A 15,177-nucleotide genomic window follows, 5' to 3' on the forward strand; every position below is an offset into this window, starting at 1 on the left:
GCCAAGCTACACTGCTGTCCCAGAGCCAGAGCCAGAGCCAGCGAAGGAAGGGAGGCATGCAGGGGGTGACGTCAGGGGCCGGTTGGTCTGCTTTATGTGCAGAAGGCAGCACTTCCAAAGGTTGGCCTGAGAGTATTAGTGATGCGTAAATATTTAAATTGTCCAGGTCTGCTTATTGTTCGCAGCTGGGGGGCTAATGGAGGTATGTAGGTGTCGTGTACAGTCTGTAAAGCACACTAAAGCTGCTCTAGGGATAAGCCCCCTGTACAGACAGACTGGTCGCTGTCGCCAGGCAGGGCAGGCAGGACTGTAAGGAGTTCAAACTAAGGTTTCTCTCTCTGGTTTACATTACTTATATTACTTTTCTTCTCAGGTCTGTTCTGTTCTCTTTCTGACTTGGCTGTACTGTAACTCAACTAGATTAATTTGTTATGATGTGGTCACTTTCATTTGTCTCACCTAAAGGTCAAATATGTAGACTTGTTGACTTCGTAGTGATCTTTTGTTGCTATTCCTGAGACCAGCACATTTGTAAGGAGGATTGCCCACCTCTGTGCAGTAAAGCCAACCAGACAATGCCTCTACAACCTATAACTTTACCGTGGAGATGTGTAAGAGCTCTTTATAATGCAGATAAAACTTCACTGAAGCAAACAAAGATTTTATTTCCAGTTGATTTATAGTTTTAAACAAAAGGAGAAATCCACCAAGCCTTGTTTACACACACACAGTACATCTAGACATCAAAGGTTGTGATTGATGGAGGATTAATGATTGGTACCGTAGTATGTCACGCTTTGTTTAAAAACGCCTGAGATGAATGAAGTTGGACTGAAAGACTATTTCTATAAATAGTCTACTGTATTAGACCTATAGCTAACAGAACAAAGGAAACATTCTTCAGCAGACAGGCAAACTATGCAGCTCTCTGCACCCTCTCTCAAATCTTTCATATATCAAACATACAGAACTGTGCTTTTTTTTTTTTCAAACCAAAGATCCCACATTTCTTTCATCCACAATGAACATTAGGAACACATTGTGTATTTCCACACGTGTGATAGTTTTCAATGAAAACGGCGTACAGCGTTACATTCTTCCTTTAACTCCTCCCGAGTGGCGCAGTGGTCTAAGGCACAGCATCGCAGTGCTAGCTGTGCCACTAGAGATCCTGGTTCGAATCCAGGCTCTGTTGTAGCCGGCTGCGACCGGGAGACCCATGGGGCGGCGCACAATTGGCCCAGCGTCGTCTAGGGTAGGGGAGGGAATGGCCGGCAGGGGATGTGGGTTCGTTTCCCACGGGGGGGTATGAAAAAAAATTAAGTAATGTATGCACTAACTGTAAGTCGCTCTGGATAAGAGCTTCTGCTAAATGACAAAAAAAAAAAAAAAAAAAACTCCATTAGAGTAACACAGAATATAGTATGCCAATTATCGTACAGTATATTGTTGTACCACCCTGTACTTTCCAAATGGCACCCTATTCCTTACATAGTGCACTACCTTTGACCAGAAAAATTGTGTACATTGAATAGGGTGCCATTTTGGGATGTAGCATCAGTGAATCTCGGGGATGTCCACTTATGGGAGGTGGGGATCAAGCTTCTGATCTGATCTCAGATTAACCCTTAATACTCCAATAATTGACCAATCAGATCAGCTCTGAAAAATATCTGACGTGAAAAGAGACTGATGTGATTGGTCAAAAGACCAATTAGTGGGAAAAATATCAGAATTGGGCTGCTTGTGTAGACACAGCATTAGTGGTTCTCAATGACTGTCCTTTCCAAAATATCAGTGACCAAAACAAAATAAGAAAAATAAACACCTTACTTTCCATTTCTACAGCTTATATCAAACTGATAACTCTAAGCTTACCTTATTTTACTATATAGTCTTTAATTGTTCTACTCATGCTGGAAATCATACTTAAATTCATGAAGCAACATAAAGGCCTGTTAGAGCTGTGACTGACCTAGGGCCTGTGACTGACCTAGGGCCTTGGTGAACTGTGTCCTAAGTGTGCAGTAAAACTGTCACATTCAATAAACTCACATCAGCAGCCATGCCATTCCATTCTATGGTGTTTCCTTATGACACTGTAGCTTGGGAGACGATAGTGCTTAATACATACTCTCAGACAGTGAAACACACGAGGCTACTATAGGTAGAAGCAGATATTACATCTTTATATACATATAGTATATGCTCACACACGGCATATGCCAGGGATGCCCAACCCACTTCCTGGAGATCTACCGTCCTGTGGGTTCAGTCCAACCCTAATTTAACACACCGGATTCTACTAATTAGCTGCTCAACAAGTCCTTAACTAGCTGATTCAGATACGCTAAATTAGGGTTGGACTGAAAACCTACAGGACAGTAGATCTCCAGGAAGAGGGTTGGGCAGCCCTGGCATATGTGTTGACATTATGGATGGGCAGAATTATGTGTGTGGAAGAGTAAGACTTGGTATTCCAGTCCATAGCTTTTAAAGATACAGGATCTATCCTCCACACACTCTGCTCTTCAGAAGATAGCCCAAGGGGCTTTTGATCATTAAATATTTACCTTTAGAGACCTCATAGCTTGTAATTAGCCGATCCCAATAGCAGACATTCTTCAATTCAACACAGCTTGTCAAAATAGTGGTAGTTAAAAAATCGAAAGTGAACACTTCTATTGAAGTAGCCTAAACATGAGCTTTTTCCATGACTGTTTGAGATTATTTTATGATTGGTTTTATATGAGGCTGCTACTGATATCTGTTTAACATAGCCACGTTGGTTTGTTAAGACTGTGTCTCATCAACCATGACAGCTTAAACAATAGAGTAGCCTACATGTATATCATAAACAATGGAATACTAGATCATTCATGGTTATAGCTGATATAAACAGAATGGTGTCAGAAGGAAAGCAATCTAAGCGTGTCTTAGTATAGCCTACCAGTTCCACTGGTCTTTGGTTGGTCGAAGGTACTGCATCAAAGATTGCGGAATATAAAGATAACGCAAAAAGGCCTTTTACCATTGAAAAGAATAGGCACAGTTCCAATCTACTTTAGGGGTGGCTCTCCCATAGGCAACAATGCGATTGCAGCTGGGTCTGGTCTACTTAGTTTATTTGCCAGGCACCAAGTAGAAAAAAGTAACCTATGAAATGTCTTGCTTTCTCTATCGTCTCTGACTGCATCTTCTCAGTGACAAGAGGTACCACCTGTTGGTCACAACTAGTAACTGCATTTGAATGGTGCCTCAAATGTACACTAATAATAACCATGAAAAAAAAGGTTGTCAGAAATTTTCCAAATTTGGCACTGATTACAAAGCTGAGAAACTTGGGGTAGTATTGGTCAACATTGTGAAAATGTATACAACGGGTTAAAAAGCTGTAATCAAAAACTATTAAGAATCCGTCCTCATAATCTTTCATTAACACAGTCTGGAGCCATGACCTGGTGGGAGTCCAATAGCCTTGTCCTTACTGTATGTGCTGTAGCCAACTATACTATTGTTCAATCTACTATGGCAGGGTTTCCCAAACTCGGGCGGGCCCCAGTACCAACTTTGGGAAACCCTGTACTATGGTACTAGGCTAGGTCTACGTCCCAAATGGCACCCCATCCCCTACACTATATATAGGGAATATGGTGCCATTTGGGATGTAGCAGAGTTCCATGTTCATGTGTTTTGGACCTTCCAATTCTAATTATATGGTTCCATGGCTATGTTCTTTTATGGTTTATCTAATTCTATGGTTCCATTTCCTGTGTTCATCTGTTGAGGACTTTCCTGAGATGTTGCAGCTGTGCCTGGTTGATGCTGCTGCCTCCACAGACGATCATCACCAGCAGCCCTGCTAGGGGAATGGGCAGCCGGCCCCCACCCTGCAGTGTCTGGATGACCCCACAGTATACAGCCGCAAACGCAGCCCCGCAGGCCAGCTCCACCAGCACACGCTCCTCATCTGGACACACACACAGGCACACACACAAGCAAGCATACATGCAAACAGAAAATATTTAGTCGTAGTTGTAACCCGTAGCTACGTTTCTTTTAGAATAAAACTATACCTCAATGCAGAGTAATGTATAGGGATGTATTAAACATTCCTACTGATTCTAGAATGCTCCATCTGAGAACAGTGACGGCTGGTACAACACTCACCCAGGAAGGTCTCCACTGCTTGCAGGGCGTGCTGGTCAATGACCAGCTCTGATATGATGTTCATGTTGCCCCCCTTACTGTACTCAAAGGCCTGCCTGCACACAGCCTTTGAACCCAGACATTTGGCCTCACTGACAATACAACCATCACAGATCATTAGAATGGAATGGATTTGAGTACAACATAATGATAAATGAAAATCTCCATTTAATCTCTGTTCTCTTCTCACCTGGTGATGTCAGGGAGGGTGACTATCTTGCCAGCCTTCACTGCTGCGTTAAAACAGTCTGCTCCCTCAGTCTCCATGCAGATGATGGGCACACTGCCCCAGCCCACCTCTTTCATGCCCTTCACCACCCCACAGAGCAGCCCTCCCTCCCCACACAGATAAAACTACAGCCCCAGGCTTGGATGGAAGAGAGGCCTTGATCTCTCTCACAATACTGGCATGGCCTTGCCTTGGGGGGGAATCAAATCAAAATGGATTTAAATATTATTTTACAAACAAAATGTGTCATCATACACAAAATAGGAAGGGGGAAAAGGAGCAAAAAATAGGTTAAGGGGGGGGGGAAACAGTCAAATCAAAATAAATGAAGAATGGTGTTAATTTCAACAACAGGTCTGGAACAAAGGTGCCCCTTACTACAGGCTCAGTTAAGGACTGGTCTGACTGAAGTACCTTCTCACCAGAGCAGAGGATGGTCAAAGGGTGGGACGTAGGTCAGGCCATCAGTCTGGGTCAGACGCAGGGCCTCATCATTAGCATCATCCCACACCTGAACAGGCAGAATGAGACAAAAATGGCAACACACACATGGGGGAACAGACATAGTCTACAAGTAAATCAGTCTTCAATTATAAGGCTGACAAAAAGTATTGAGTGGAGAGACGGTCACTAATTGGCGGGCTTACCTTGCCCACTACTCTGGCCGTGGCTCCCTGGTCCTTCAGTTTCTCCCTGATCAGTTCAGATGTGGATGAAGACACAATGACAGTTGCTGGAATGTTTAGTTTGCATGCCACATAGGCCGTGGCCATCCCAGCATTGCCACTTGAACACAATATAAAGATATCGTCATAATGAGGAATGTTGGGATGATTTGGGAATATTATTAATGGTCTATATACAGTTGAAGTCGGAAGTCTACATACACCTTAGCCAAATATATTTAAACTAAGTTTTTCACAATTCCTGACATTTAATCCTAGTAAACATTCCCTGTCTTAGGTCAGTTAGGATCGCCACTTTATTTTAAGAATGTGAAATGTCAGAATAATAGTAGAGATAATTATTTATTTCAGCTTTTATTTCTTTCATCACATTCCCAGTGGGTCAGACGTTTACATACACTCAATTAGTATTTGTTAGCATTGCCTTTAAATTGTTTAACTTGAGTCAAACGTTTCGGGTAGCCTTCCACAAGCTTCCCACAATAAGTTGGGTGAATTTTGGCCCATTCCTGAGTCAGGTTTGTAGGCCTCCTTGCTCGCACACGCTTTTTCAGTTCTGCCCACACATTTTCTATAGGATTGAGGTCAGGGATTTGTGATGGCTACTCCAATACCTTGACTTTGTTGTCCTTAAGCCATTTTGCCACAACTTTGGAAGTATGCTTGGGGTCATTGTCCATTTGGAAGACCTATTTGCGACCAAGCTTTAACTTCCTGACTGATGTCTTGAGATGTTGCTTCAATATATCCACATAATTTTCCTTCCTCATGATGCCATCTATTTTGTGAAGTTCACCAGTCCCTCCTGCGGCAAGGCACCGCCACAGCATGATGCTGCCACCCCCGTGCTTCACGGTTGGGATGGTGTTCTTCGGCTTGCAAGTTGCCCCCTTTTGCCTCCAAACACAACGATGGTCATTATGGCCAAACAGTTCTATTTTTGTTTCATCAGACCAGAGGACATTTCTCCAAAAAGTACGATCTTTGTCCCCATGTGCAGTTGCAAACCGTAGTCTGGCTTTTTTATGGTGGTTTTGGAGCAGTGGCTTCTTCCTTGCTGAGCAGCCTTTCAGGTTATGTCGATATAGGACTTGTTTTACTGTGGAAATAGATACTTTTGTACTTGTTTCCTCCAGCATCTTCACAAGGTCCTTTGCTGTTGTTCTGGGATTGATTTGCACTTTTCGCACCAAAGTACATTAATCTCTAGGAGACAGAACACGTCTCCTTCCTGAGCAGTATGACGGCTGTGTGGTCCCATGGTGTTTATACTTGCATACTATTGTTTATACAGATGAACGTGGTACCTTCAGGCGTTTGGAAATTGCTCCCAAGGATGAACCAGACTTGTGGAGGTCTACAACTTTTTTTCTGAGGTCTTGGCTGATTTCTTTTGATTTTCCCATGATGTCAAGCAAAGAGGCACTGAGTTTGATGGTAGGCCTTGAAATACATCCACAGGTACACCTCCAATTGACTCAAATCATGTCAATTAGCCTATCAGAAGCTTCTAAAGCCATGACATCATTTTTGGGAATTTTCCAAGCTGTTTAAAGGCACAGTCAACTTAGTGTATGTAAACTTCTGACCCACTGGAATTGTGATACAGTGAATTATAAGAGAAATAATCTGTCTGTAAACAATTGTTGGAAAAATTACTTGTGTCATGCACAAAGTAGATGTCCTAACCGACTTGCCAAAACTATAGTTTGTTAACAAGAAATTTGTGGAGTGGTTGAAAAACAAGTTTTAATGACTCCAACCTAAGTGTATGTAAACTTCCGACACCCTGGTCCCGGAGTGCCGCAGGCACGTCATGTTTTTGATTGAACCAACCTGGAAAACCAGGTGTGTTGAATTTAGGCAATCACTGAACTGATCAATTCGCTCAGTTGGTCAGGTGTGGTGCCTAGTTGGAACAAAATCCTGCAGTACCTGCGGCACTCCAGGAACAGGGTTGCCTACCCCTGATATACAGTATACCATCATTCTTTTACTACCTGAGGAGCAAACAACTCCTTTGGACTCTGGTCCTGCAACCTAGAAATGAACAAAATAATAATGTAATTGATCAGATGATAGTATTCTTTGGACAAATTCAAACTAGGAGCGTGTAATTTATAGCCTAAAATATGGAAAGGTCTCTCCCTATCCTCTGTATCATCATGAACTCAAGGCAGCATTGAATCACATCTTGTCTGGACAACACTAGGAGGTACTGTCGGACAAGGGTTTAAACCGCAGTAAACAAATCAGTTCTAATGGTGTCCATTTCCAATATTCCATGATGTGTGTAATTTAAAGGTTTATGTGAAGTTGTTTGTCTGTTTCAAGTGGATTCATATAGACCCATCACTTGTGTGAAACACTAATCGTTGAAATGTTACTAAAGTAATATTCTAACTGTGTATTCAATTAGACCTATAGATGTGAAATTATTTATGGTCATTTATCTTCAACCGTTTTGAACATGCTTACCTTTTGACACGTGTCCAATACCGCAGATTCTGAATGAACCAGAGAGTTGGGAACTTTCCATTTATTTATGTGAAAGGCTTCTGGATTTGCCATGATGGCTCAAGTCCCTTGATAGACGATTAGTCAACAACTATGAAACTATGCGCAAATTCAGGGTTTTATTTTCACACCTATGTGCCCAGTCCACAGAAAATACAGTAGGTAAGAAGTAGGCTACTGTAGTACAATTCAGTTTGTAATGGTGCAACTTTGTGCCAAGATAACCTACTGCGGCTCTCAGTACGATTGCTCCTTGACCTTCACAGAAAACTGCACCTGTCAGGCAGATACTGGTCAATGTTTAGCCCAGAGGTGGGATAGATCATGAATTAATTATTAACTCTTGTTTGGTGGACTGTATGAAGACTGTAGCCAATGTCAGCATTGTGCATATCATTGTGAAATGTAAGTTATAACATTCTACACTGAACAAAAATATAACTGCAACATGCAACAATTTCAAAGATTTTACTGAGTTACAGTTCCTGTAAGGAAATCAGTCAATTGAAATACATTAATTAGGCCCTAATCTATGGCTTTCAAATGACTGGGAAAACAGATATGCATGTTTGTCACAGATATCGAGAAAAAAAAAGAAGAAAAAAAAAGAGTAGAGGTGTGGATCAGAAAACCAGTCAGTATCTGGTGTGACCACCATTTGCCTCATGCAGCGCGACACATCTCCTTCGCGTATAGTTGATCAGGCTGTTGATTGTGGCCTGTGGAATGTTGTCTCACTCCTCTTCAATGGCTGCACAAAGTTGCTGGATATTGGCGGGAACTGGAACACGCTGTTGTACACGTCGATCCAGAGCATCCCAAACATGCTCAATGGGTAACATGTCTGGTGAGTATGCAGGCCATGGAAGAACTGGGACATTTTCAGGTTCCAGGAATTGTGTACAGATCCTTGCGACATGGGGCCGTGCATTCATGCTGAAACATGAGGTGATGGTGGTGGCTGAATGGCACGACAATGGGCCTCAGGATCTCGTCACGGTATCTCTGTGCATTCAAATTTCCCTCAATAAAATGCAATTGTGTTCGTTGTCCGTAGCTTATGCCTGCCCAAACCATAACCCCACCGCCACCATGGGGCACTCTGTTCACAACGTTGACATCAGCAAACCGCTCGCCCACACATCTGCCATCTGCCCAGTACAGTTCAAACCGGGATTCATCTGTGAAGAGCACACTTTTCCAGCGTGCCAGTGGGCATCGAAGGTGAGCATTTGCCCACTGAAGTCGGTTAGGACGCTGAACTGCAGTCAGACCAAGGAGACCAAGACCCTGGTGAGGATGACGAGCACGCAGATGTAAACACATTTCTGCATAACATTTTAGAGAAATAAGCTTTTTGTGCATATAGAACATTTCTTTTATTTCAGCTTATGTAACATGGGACCAACACTTTACATGTTACATTTATATTTTTGTTCAATATATGTAAAAAAAAATAATTAATAATATTATTGTGTACATTTACATTTCATGATACATACTGTTTGGTGTTTGTTTTGTCACATAAACTATCCGATAGAACTGATGGTAATACACAAGCTATAGATCAAGCCAGCGTCGGTCAACAGGTAGGCTATACCAAAGACAGTACAGTATGGCTCAGTGGAGGCTGCTGAGGGGAGGACGTCTCACAATAATGGCTGGAACGGAGCAAATGGAATGGCATCAAACACATGGAAACCATGTGTTTGCTGTTTTTGATACCATTCCACTATTCCGCTCCAGCGATTACCACAAGTCCAACCTCCCCAATTAAGGTGCCACCAACCTCCTGTGGTATGCCTATACTCAGTGATCTAAATGTGTATCACTTCGCCTTATAGGTATTAAATAGACAACAACCAACCTAAAACAAAAATAGGGAACAAACGTCTGCCAAAATGTAACTCAATATTAATACGAACTCCAAAGAGAGATCCAACTATAGGCCTTTTTAGGTGATAAAGCATTTATATATTGTAGGCTTATGAGTGTTTGATGAGCTTAGTTTAAATTCACACCCATTGTTAGCTTCATAGTTATTGCATCTGTAGAACAGAACGCAGCCCCTCTCACGTTCCCATCCCAGCACTACATCTTCCACTCATTCCTTCAGAACACATTTTGGTTTGCAAAAATAACACCAACATTGTATGACTGTTTTAAACATTCCACAAATATTTTAGTAGCTTTAACCAGCCTTCAAAGTCTTTGAATAACACCTTCTTTCACTTTCCTTCCTTTTCTCATCTTGTAAAAACATTATCTTATCTGTTCCCTTCTTTCCTCTGTTGAAACCCTGAAGATTTGACCTCCAGGGTTTGAACTCTGATCTCCTAACAGCACTTACTGCAAAACCCACATTTACTAAGTCATGACTGCCCATGTCCTCTGCTCCCTTCTCTGAGATCATCACATTCAAGTCCTTACTCTGACTGACACACAGGAGACAAACACTGAGTGAGAGGGGGAAGAGGGAAGCTCTGCTCAGAGTATTCTCTGAATGAGTAGGTGGTGGCAGGGCGGTTGGAGTCGTTCATTGCTTCATGGTCCAGTGAGCTTCATTGCTTCATGATCCAATGACGGGGGGGTGCAAAACCTTAAAAAATGCAGACAGAGAGATCTCTGGGCCGTGGATACTGCCTCTACTTCCTCTTTGTTAAGTGACCACCAATACCGAGCCTGTCTGTCTGTCTCTGTCCGGATATGGCCCCCTCTGTCCATGCCCTGGCCCTTGTCCTTTGTTCTGGGGTGGCACAGACTGGCACAGAGAGAGGGCCCAGTCACAGCGCAACAACGTGCACTGCCTTCTCAGCAACGTGCACTGTCTTCTCTATGCCAGAGAACGTTGTCTAGGCTTGATCCTTGGATACAACTGTAAGAAGAAGAAGAAAACGTTATTATTAATTGTATTTTCCGATCATGGAAATTCATCTTCTACAGGCAGGTACAACTTAGGATTTATTACCAAATATTTTGAGATGCCGCTTCTGTCATTTGGGATCCTAACCAATTCAACTAACATTTAACATCTCATTTCAAACAAGATTGAGGAAATCTATATACCTAGATACAACATATTAACCACAGAATTAAACAGAATTACAGGATCTCTATGATATTAACGTCCTGGTGATTCAGACCATAGTAGTATCCATCATGGTGGCTGTCCTTACCCCTAGCAGGTTGCGTGGCACGTAGCCCTCCTTGTCATGTAGCCTGGCCCACCACCACTCTGTCTCAGCATCGTCCCTGCGACTCAGAGTGGTGATGGCGTCTCCCTCGTGGAAGGACAGCTCGTCTGAGCTCTGGGCCTCGTAGTCCCACAGAGCATACACAGACCCTTTATTCATCACACCCAGCTTCTCCTGCAGCTCTGGAGGACGGACAGAGAGAAAGAGGGTCAGTTCACATGGAAGGAAACACTATTGAACCTTCCTTATACAAATAATGTCCCTATCCAGAAATAACCCCTCGTCCGTACCTCCTTGCCCCTAGTGTAGGTCTGAAAGGATTGGACGGGTACCAAGGTTGATGCTTTGCCTTGCCTTCATATAAATTAGATGGAGCTTTCGACATATTGCTAATACCTATCCAATTCTACATATCCTAGCCCGAGTGCCTAGAGTGTAGGCTGTAGGGTTAAGGGTTGTTTTGGGGACAGGACCCATAGCTCTCTTTTGAGCCCCACAGATCTACAAAAGTGCGTAAGGATATAGGGGCTAGGGGTTGTTCGTAGACAGGAGCCGCATGTCTCTCTATATAACACAACTCACCGAAGAGGAACTGGGAACACTGTGTGTATCCGTCCTCCATCTCCTCACACTTATCAGCCGCTGTCTCCACGTCACTGATGGTGGTGGCAAAGATGGCCGCCCCCGACTCCACCAGCAGCTTACAGAGATGCCCACTGTTACAGGAAGCCGCACAGTGTAGTGGGGTCCTGGACACATGACAGACACATTGTGAAGTCTTGACCATTTTAAATGCAGCTAAGGTTTAACAGAAAGAGAAGAGAGAAAGTGAAAGAAAAAGGTCAATGAGAAATGGTCACAGTGTTTGTCCTCACCATCCGTCGCTGTCAGCAGCATTGACGTTGACCCCAAAGTCGAGCAGGAACTTGACGATGTGGTGACGTCCAGCACATACAGCATTGTGCAGGGGGGTGATGCCCTCGTCATTGGCTGTGCTGGGGTTCTCAACCTGCATGGGGGAAAGGATAAATCAAGCACATTTATTTCATGAATCAAATAAATGTATTGATAAAGCAATTTTTATATCAACAGTCACAAAAGCCATTAACATTTTTAAAGAGCAGACGATTTAGAAGTCAGTTTGAAATCCCTCACAGGCTGACAGACTGGCATGTAAAAGGAGAAGACTCAACACAATGAATTTCTCTTCTGGGACAATAAAGTTTGAATTCAATTGAAGAGCCTATGATTACCTCATAGATGATCCTCTGCACCAAGTCAAACTCTCCCTCCAGAGAGGCGTCCAGTAGCAGGGCCAGGGGGTTGAACTTGACCCGCAGCCCGTGGCCTGTCCGCTCTGACTCAGGCTTCTTCAGGTTAGTCCTCTAGAGAAAGTAGAGTTACTCTCTGGCTAATACACAGGTGGCTGGTGGCACCTTAATTGTTTTTTTTGCTGACCCTGTGACCTGACCAGGAGAAACTCTTGACCCTATGAATTATGACATACAGAAAGGAAGCATGCTGTTACATTATGGAGCTGTGGCTCCGCAGGCTGACCTTAGGCAGTGCAGAGGGTGTGACAGTCCGGGGAGAGGTGTCTTTCTGTTGGGGAGCCGAGGCCTCTGGGATGGGGCTGGGCCTGGGAGTGGAGGTGGTGCTTGTAGGACCAGGTTGGTTGTTGTTGTTGTTGTCTTCCAGGCTAGGCTGGGGGCTGGGTAGGCGGGGAGCGGTCTCACTGGGTGGGGGTGTCCTCTGCCGATGGTTCTCATTTGAGTCAAAGGAAGGGGACATGAAAGGGGACCGGCGATGGTCTGAGTTGGGACCGTCTGCCGCAGTGACGACCAGGGACGCGGTCTCCATCAGGTTCCCGTTAGAAGTGTTGATGTTGTCTACGTCAGGACATCCCAGGACACCACCCATAAAGACGGGCTGGTAGAAGGGGGTGCTGTTGCTGCCCTCCATGCCCCCGGCCAGGGTGTTGAAGCGCTGGTACAGGAGCTTCTGGATGTTGGGTCCGGTGGGGCCCTCTGGCTCTGTGATGGAGCTGCGTTTCTTCAGCGGGCGCGGTGCGTTGGTCAGCCGCCGGCGCAGGACCTCCAGGTCAGAGTCGCTCTGGTAGCGCAGTGGGGAGTGGGCCACGGGGGTCAGCTTGGTGGGGCTCAGGGGCCGCGGGATGTTTTCCACACTGGGAGGGAGTAGGAGTCTACCCTCTGTGGTGTCCCCTTCCCTGTCCACCATGTCCTCTCCACTCCCTCCTCTTGGGGACAGGGCCCCGTGCTGGAAGGGCACAGGGGAGGGAGAGGTGCTGGAGGGAAGCACTGGTTTCCCATACACTTCAAACAAAAGGAGATGGATATTAATATTGAGCCATACAGATTGAGACCCAACAGGAAAGTCAAGCATTATCTGAATCAGGCCAGGGTTCAAATGCTATTTGTTTTCTTCAAATACTTTGAGAGTTTGATTGAGCCTCCCTGGAGTGCTTTGCACTCTTGGAACTATTACATTGGTCCCACTGTGCCAGGCATGCTCAATCAAGTGCAGCTTAATTATTGGAAGGCAATCAAATACTATTAGAACCCAGGTCTGACTGACTCTTAAAAAAATATTATGTTCATCGATTGAAGGGTTTACCTGCTTTGACAGCAGACCTGCCTCCTGCTGGGTAGCTCTTGGCTGCAGGCTGCTGCAGGTACATGTGGTAGATGGAGGAGGAGTTCATGGTGGCAGGGCCCTTCCTGGGGGACTGAGGCCTGGAGGAGGACCGGTCTGGGACGTAGGGCCTCACAGCCACGGCCAGCGGGGGGTCAGGCCTCTTCCTCTCCCCCTGGCCTGACTGGGGTGTGGGGCTGGGGGGGAAAGAGATACGCTGCTGGATCTGCTGGGAGGAGAAACCAGGAGGGGCTGAGCCCTGCCAGGCTAAGGAGGCATGGGTAGACCTGGGCAGGGAGCTGGTAGAGCAGATTATAGATGGGTGGCCAGTAGGTGCAGGGTAGGTCCCGTAGATGGGTGGTGGTTTGGACACGGATCCACCTGGTAGCTTACTGGAGTCAAGGCTCTGTGGAGGGAAACACAGTGAACCAGTTAGATAAACATCCATTATAGGACAGTAGGAAGGAGAGAGTCCAAGGAGTGTGTGAAAGAGCCAAAAGTGAAACGGCTGCATCTCAATAGTTTTAAGTGGCTTCCTCTACTTGTGTCCTCTCCTTTGTCTGCATGTATAAAAAAAATACAGGGTCTGTGAAAGCAATATGGTGGAGAATCCCTACCAGGAATTGCTTTTAATGGTTAGTTATTTAATATAATTGCAGATGAAAGAGAGGAGACGATGATAGGAAGCCACTACAGACTATTGAGATGTACCCAATGACTGTAGTAGTGGGAGGTGGAGCAGGGATCTCACCTGGTCTGGGCTGGTGTTCCTCCAATCTGAAGGTTGGATCGAGGAGACACTTTTTCTCAGGGTGGGCCACTCTGCTTCATTGGCTACAGGAGGGGTAGAGGGAGAGGTAGAGGTAGAGGTAGAGGTAGAGGTAGAGGTAGAGGTAGAGGTAGAGAGAGAGAGAGAGAGAGAGAGAGAGAGAGAGAGAGAGAGAGAGAGAGAGAGAGATAGAGAGAGAGAGATAGAGAGAGATAGAGAGAGAGAGAGAGGTAAAAAAGAGAGAGAGAGAGAGGGGTAAACGAAAGACAGCAGGTAGATAGTCTGTGTTCCGGGATAACGGTTGAGAAAGATGGGCTGTGATATTCTAGTTGTCTCGTGAAGTGATCAATAGAATGTTGACGCAACTGAAAGTACAGTTACACACACAACACACTGTCTGTCTGAAGAACTAGTACCTGTAGCTAATACGTTTCAATTTCTAGATCACGTTGCTCTCTTTGCCTTGTGTTCTCATACCTACAGACTGGCACAGCACAGGAACAGGTTGCCCTCCATACCTACAGACTGGCACAGTACAGGAACAGGTTGCCCTCCATACCTACAGACTGGCACAGTACAGGAACAGGTTGCCCTCCATACCTACAGACTGACACAGTACAGGAACAGGTTGCCCTCCATACCTACAGACTGGCACAGTACAGGAACAGGTTGCCCTCCATACCTACAGACTGGCACAGTACAGGAACAGGTTGCCCTCCATACCTACAGACTGGCACAGTACAGGAACAGGTTGCCCTCCATACCTACAGACTGGCACAGTACAGGAACAGGTTGCCCTCCATACCTACAGACTGACACAGTACAGGAACAGGTTGCCCTCCATACCTACAGACTGGCACAGTACAGGAACAGGTTGCCCTCCATACCAACAGACTGACCTGAGGGACACAGGGTCAGTTC

At 45.0% G+C, this 15,177-nt stretch overlaps 1 protein-coding gene and 1 pseudogene across 7 annotated transcripts in view; both read right to left on the minus strand.

The window, feature by feature from the left end:
• Positions 1–645: 645 nt before the first annotated feature.
• LOC311102969 (L-serine dehydratase/L-threonine deaminase-like) lies at positions 646–10,181 on the minus strand (annotated as a pseudogene). The gene is made up of 6 exons: positions 10,072–10,181; positions 5,086–5,293; positions 4,861–4,949; positions 4,400–4,628; positions 4,171–4,301; positions 646–3,970 (listed from the first exon to the last, which is right to left on the minus strand). The product of its transcript is annotated as an L-serine dehydratase/L-threonine deaminase-like (transcript).
• Positions 7,747–15,177, minus strand: part of LOC311102777 (apoptosis-stimulating of p53 protein 1-like) — a 56,814-nt gene continuing 49,383 nt past the window's right edge. For all 6 annotated transcript variants that reach the window (XM_084144187.1, XM_084144186.1, XM_084144184.1 and 3 more), the window contains 8 exons: positions 14,239–14,321; positions 13,470–13,893; positions 12,393–13,168; positions 12,089–12,220; positions 11,711–11,844; positions 11,418–11,584; positions 10,818–11,017; positions 7,747–10,516 (listed from right to left, as the gene is read on the minus strand). In XM_084144187.1, coding sequence (XP_084000313.1) covers positions 10,475–10,516; positions 10,818–11,017; positions 11,418–11,584; positions 11,711–11,844; positions 12,089–12,220; positions 12,393–13,168; positions 13,470–13,893; positions 14,239–14,321 — 1,958 coding nt within the window. In that variant the 3' untranslated portion in view covers positions 7,747–10,474. The remainder of the gene's footprint in view (positions 10,517–10,817; positions 11,018–11,417; positions 11,585–11,710; positions 11,845–12,088; positions 12,221–12,392; positions 13,169–13,469; positions 13,894–14,238; positions 14,322–15,177) is intronic.

Source organism: Coregonus lavaretus (genome assembly GCF_964263955.1).
Source record: "Coregonus lavaretus genome assembly, chromosome: 27".
Lineage (NCBI taxonomy): Eukaryota > Metazoa > Chordata > Actinopteri > Salmoniformes > Salmonidae > Coregonus > Coregonus lavaretus.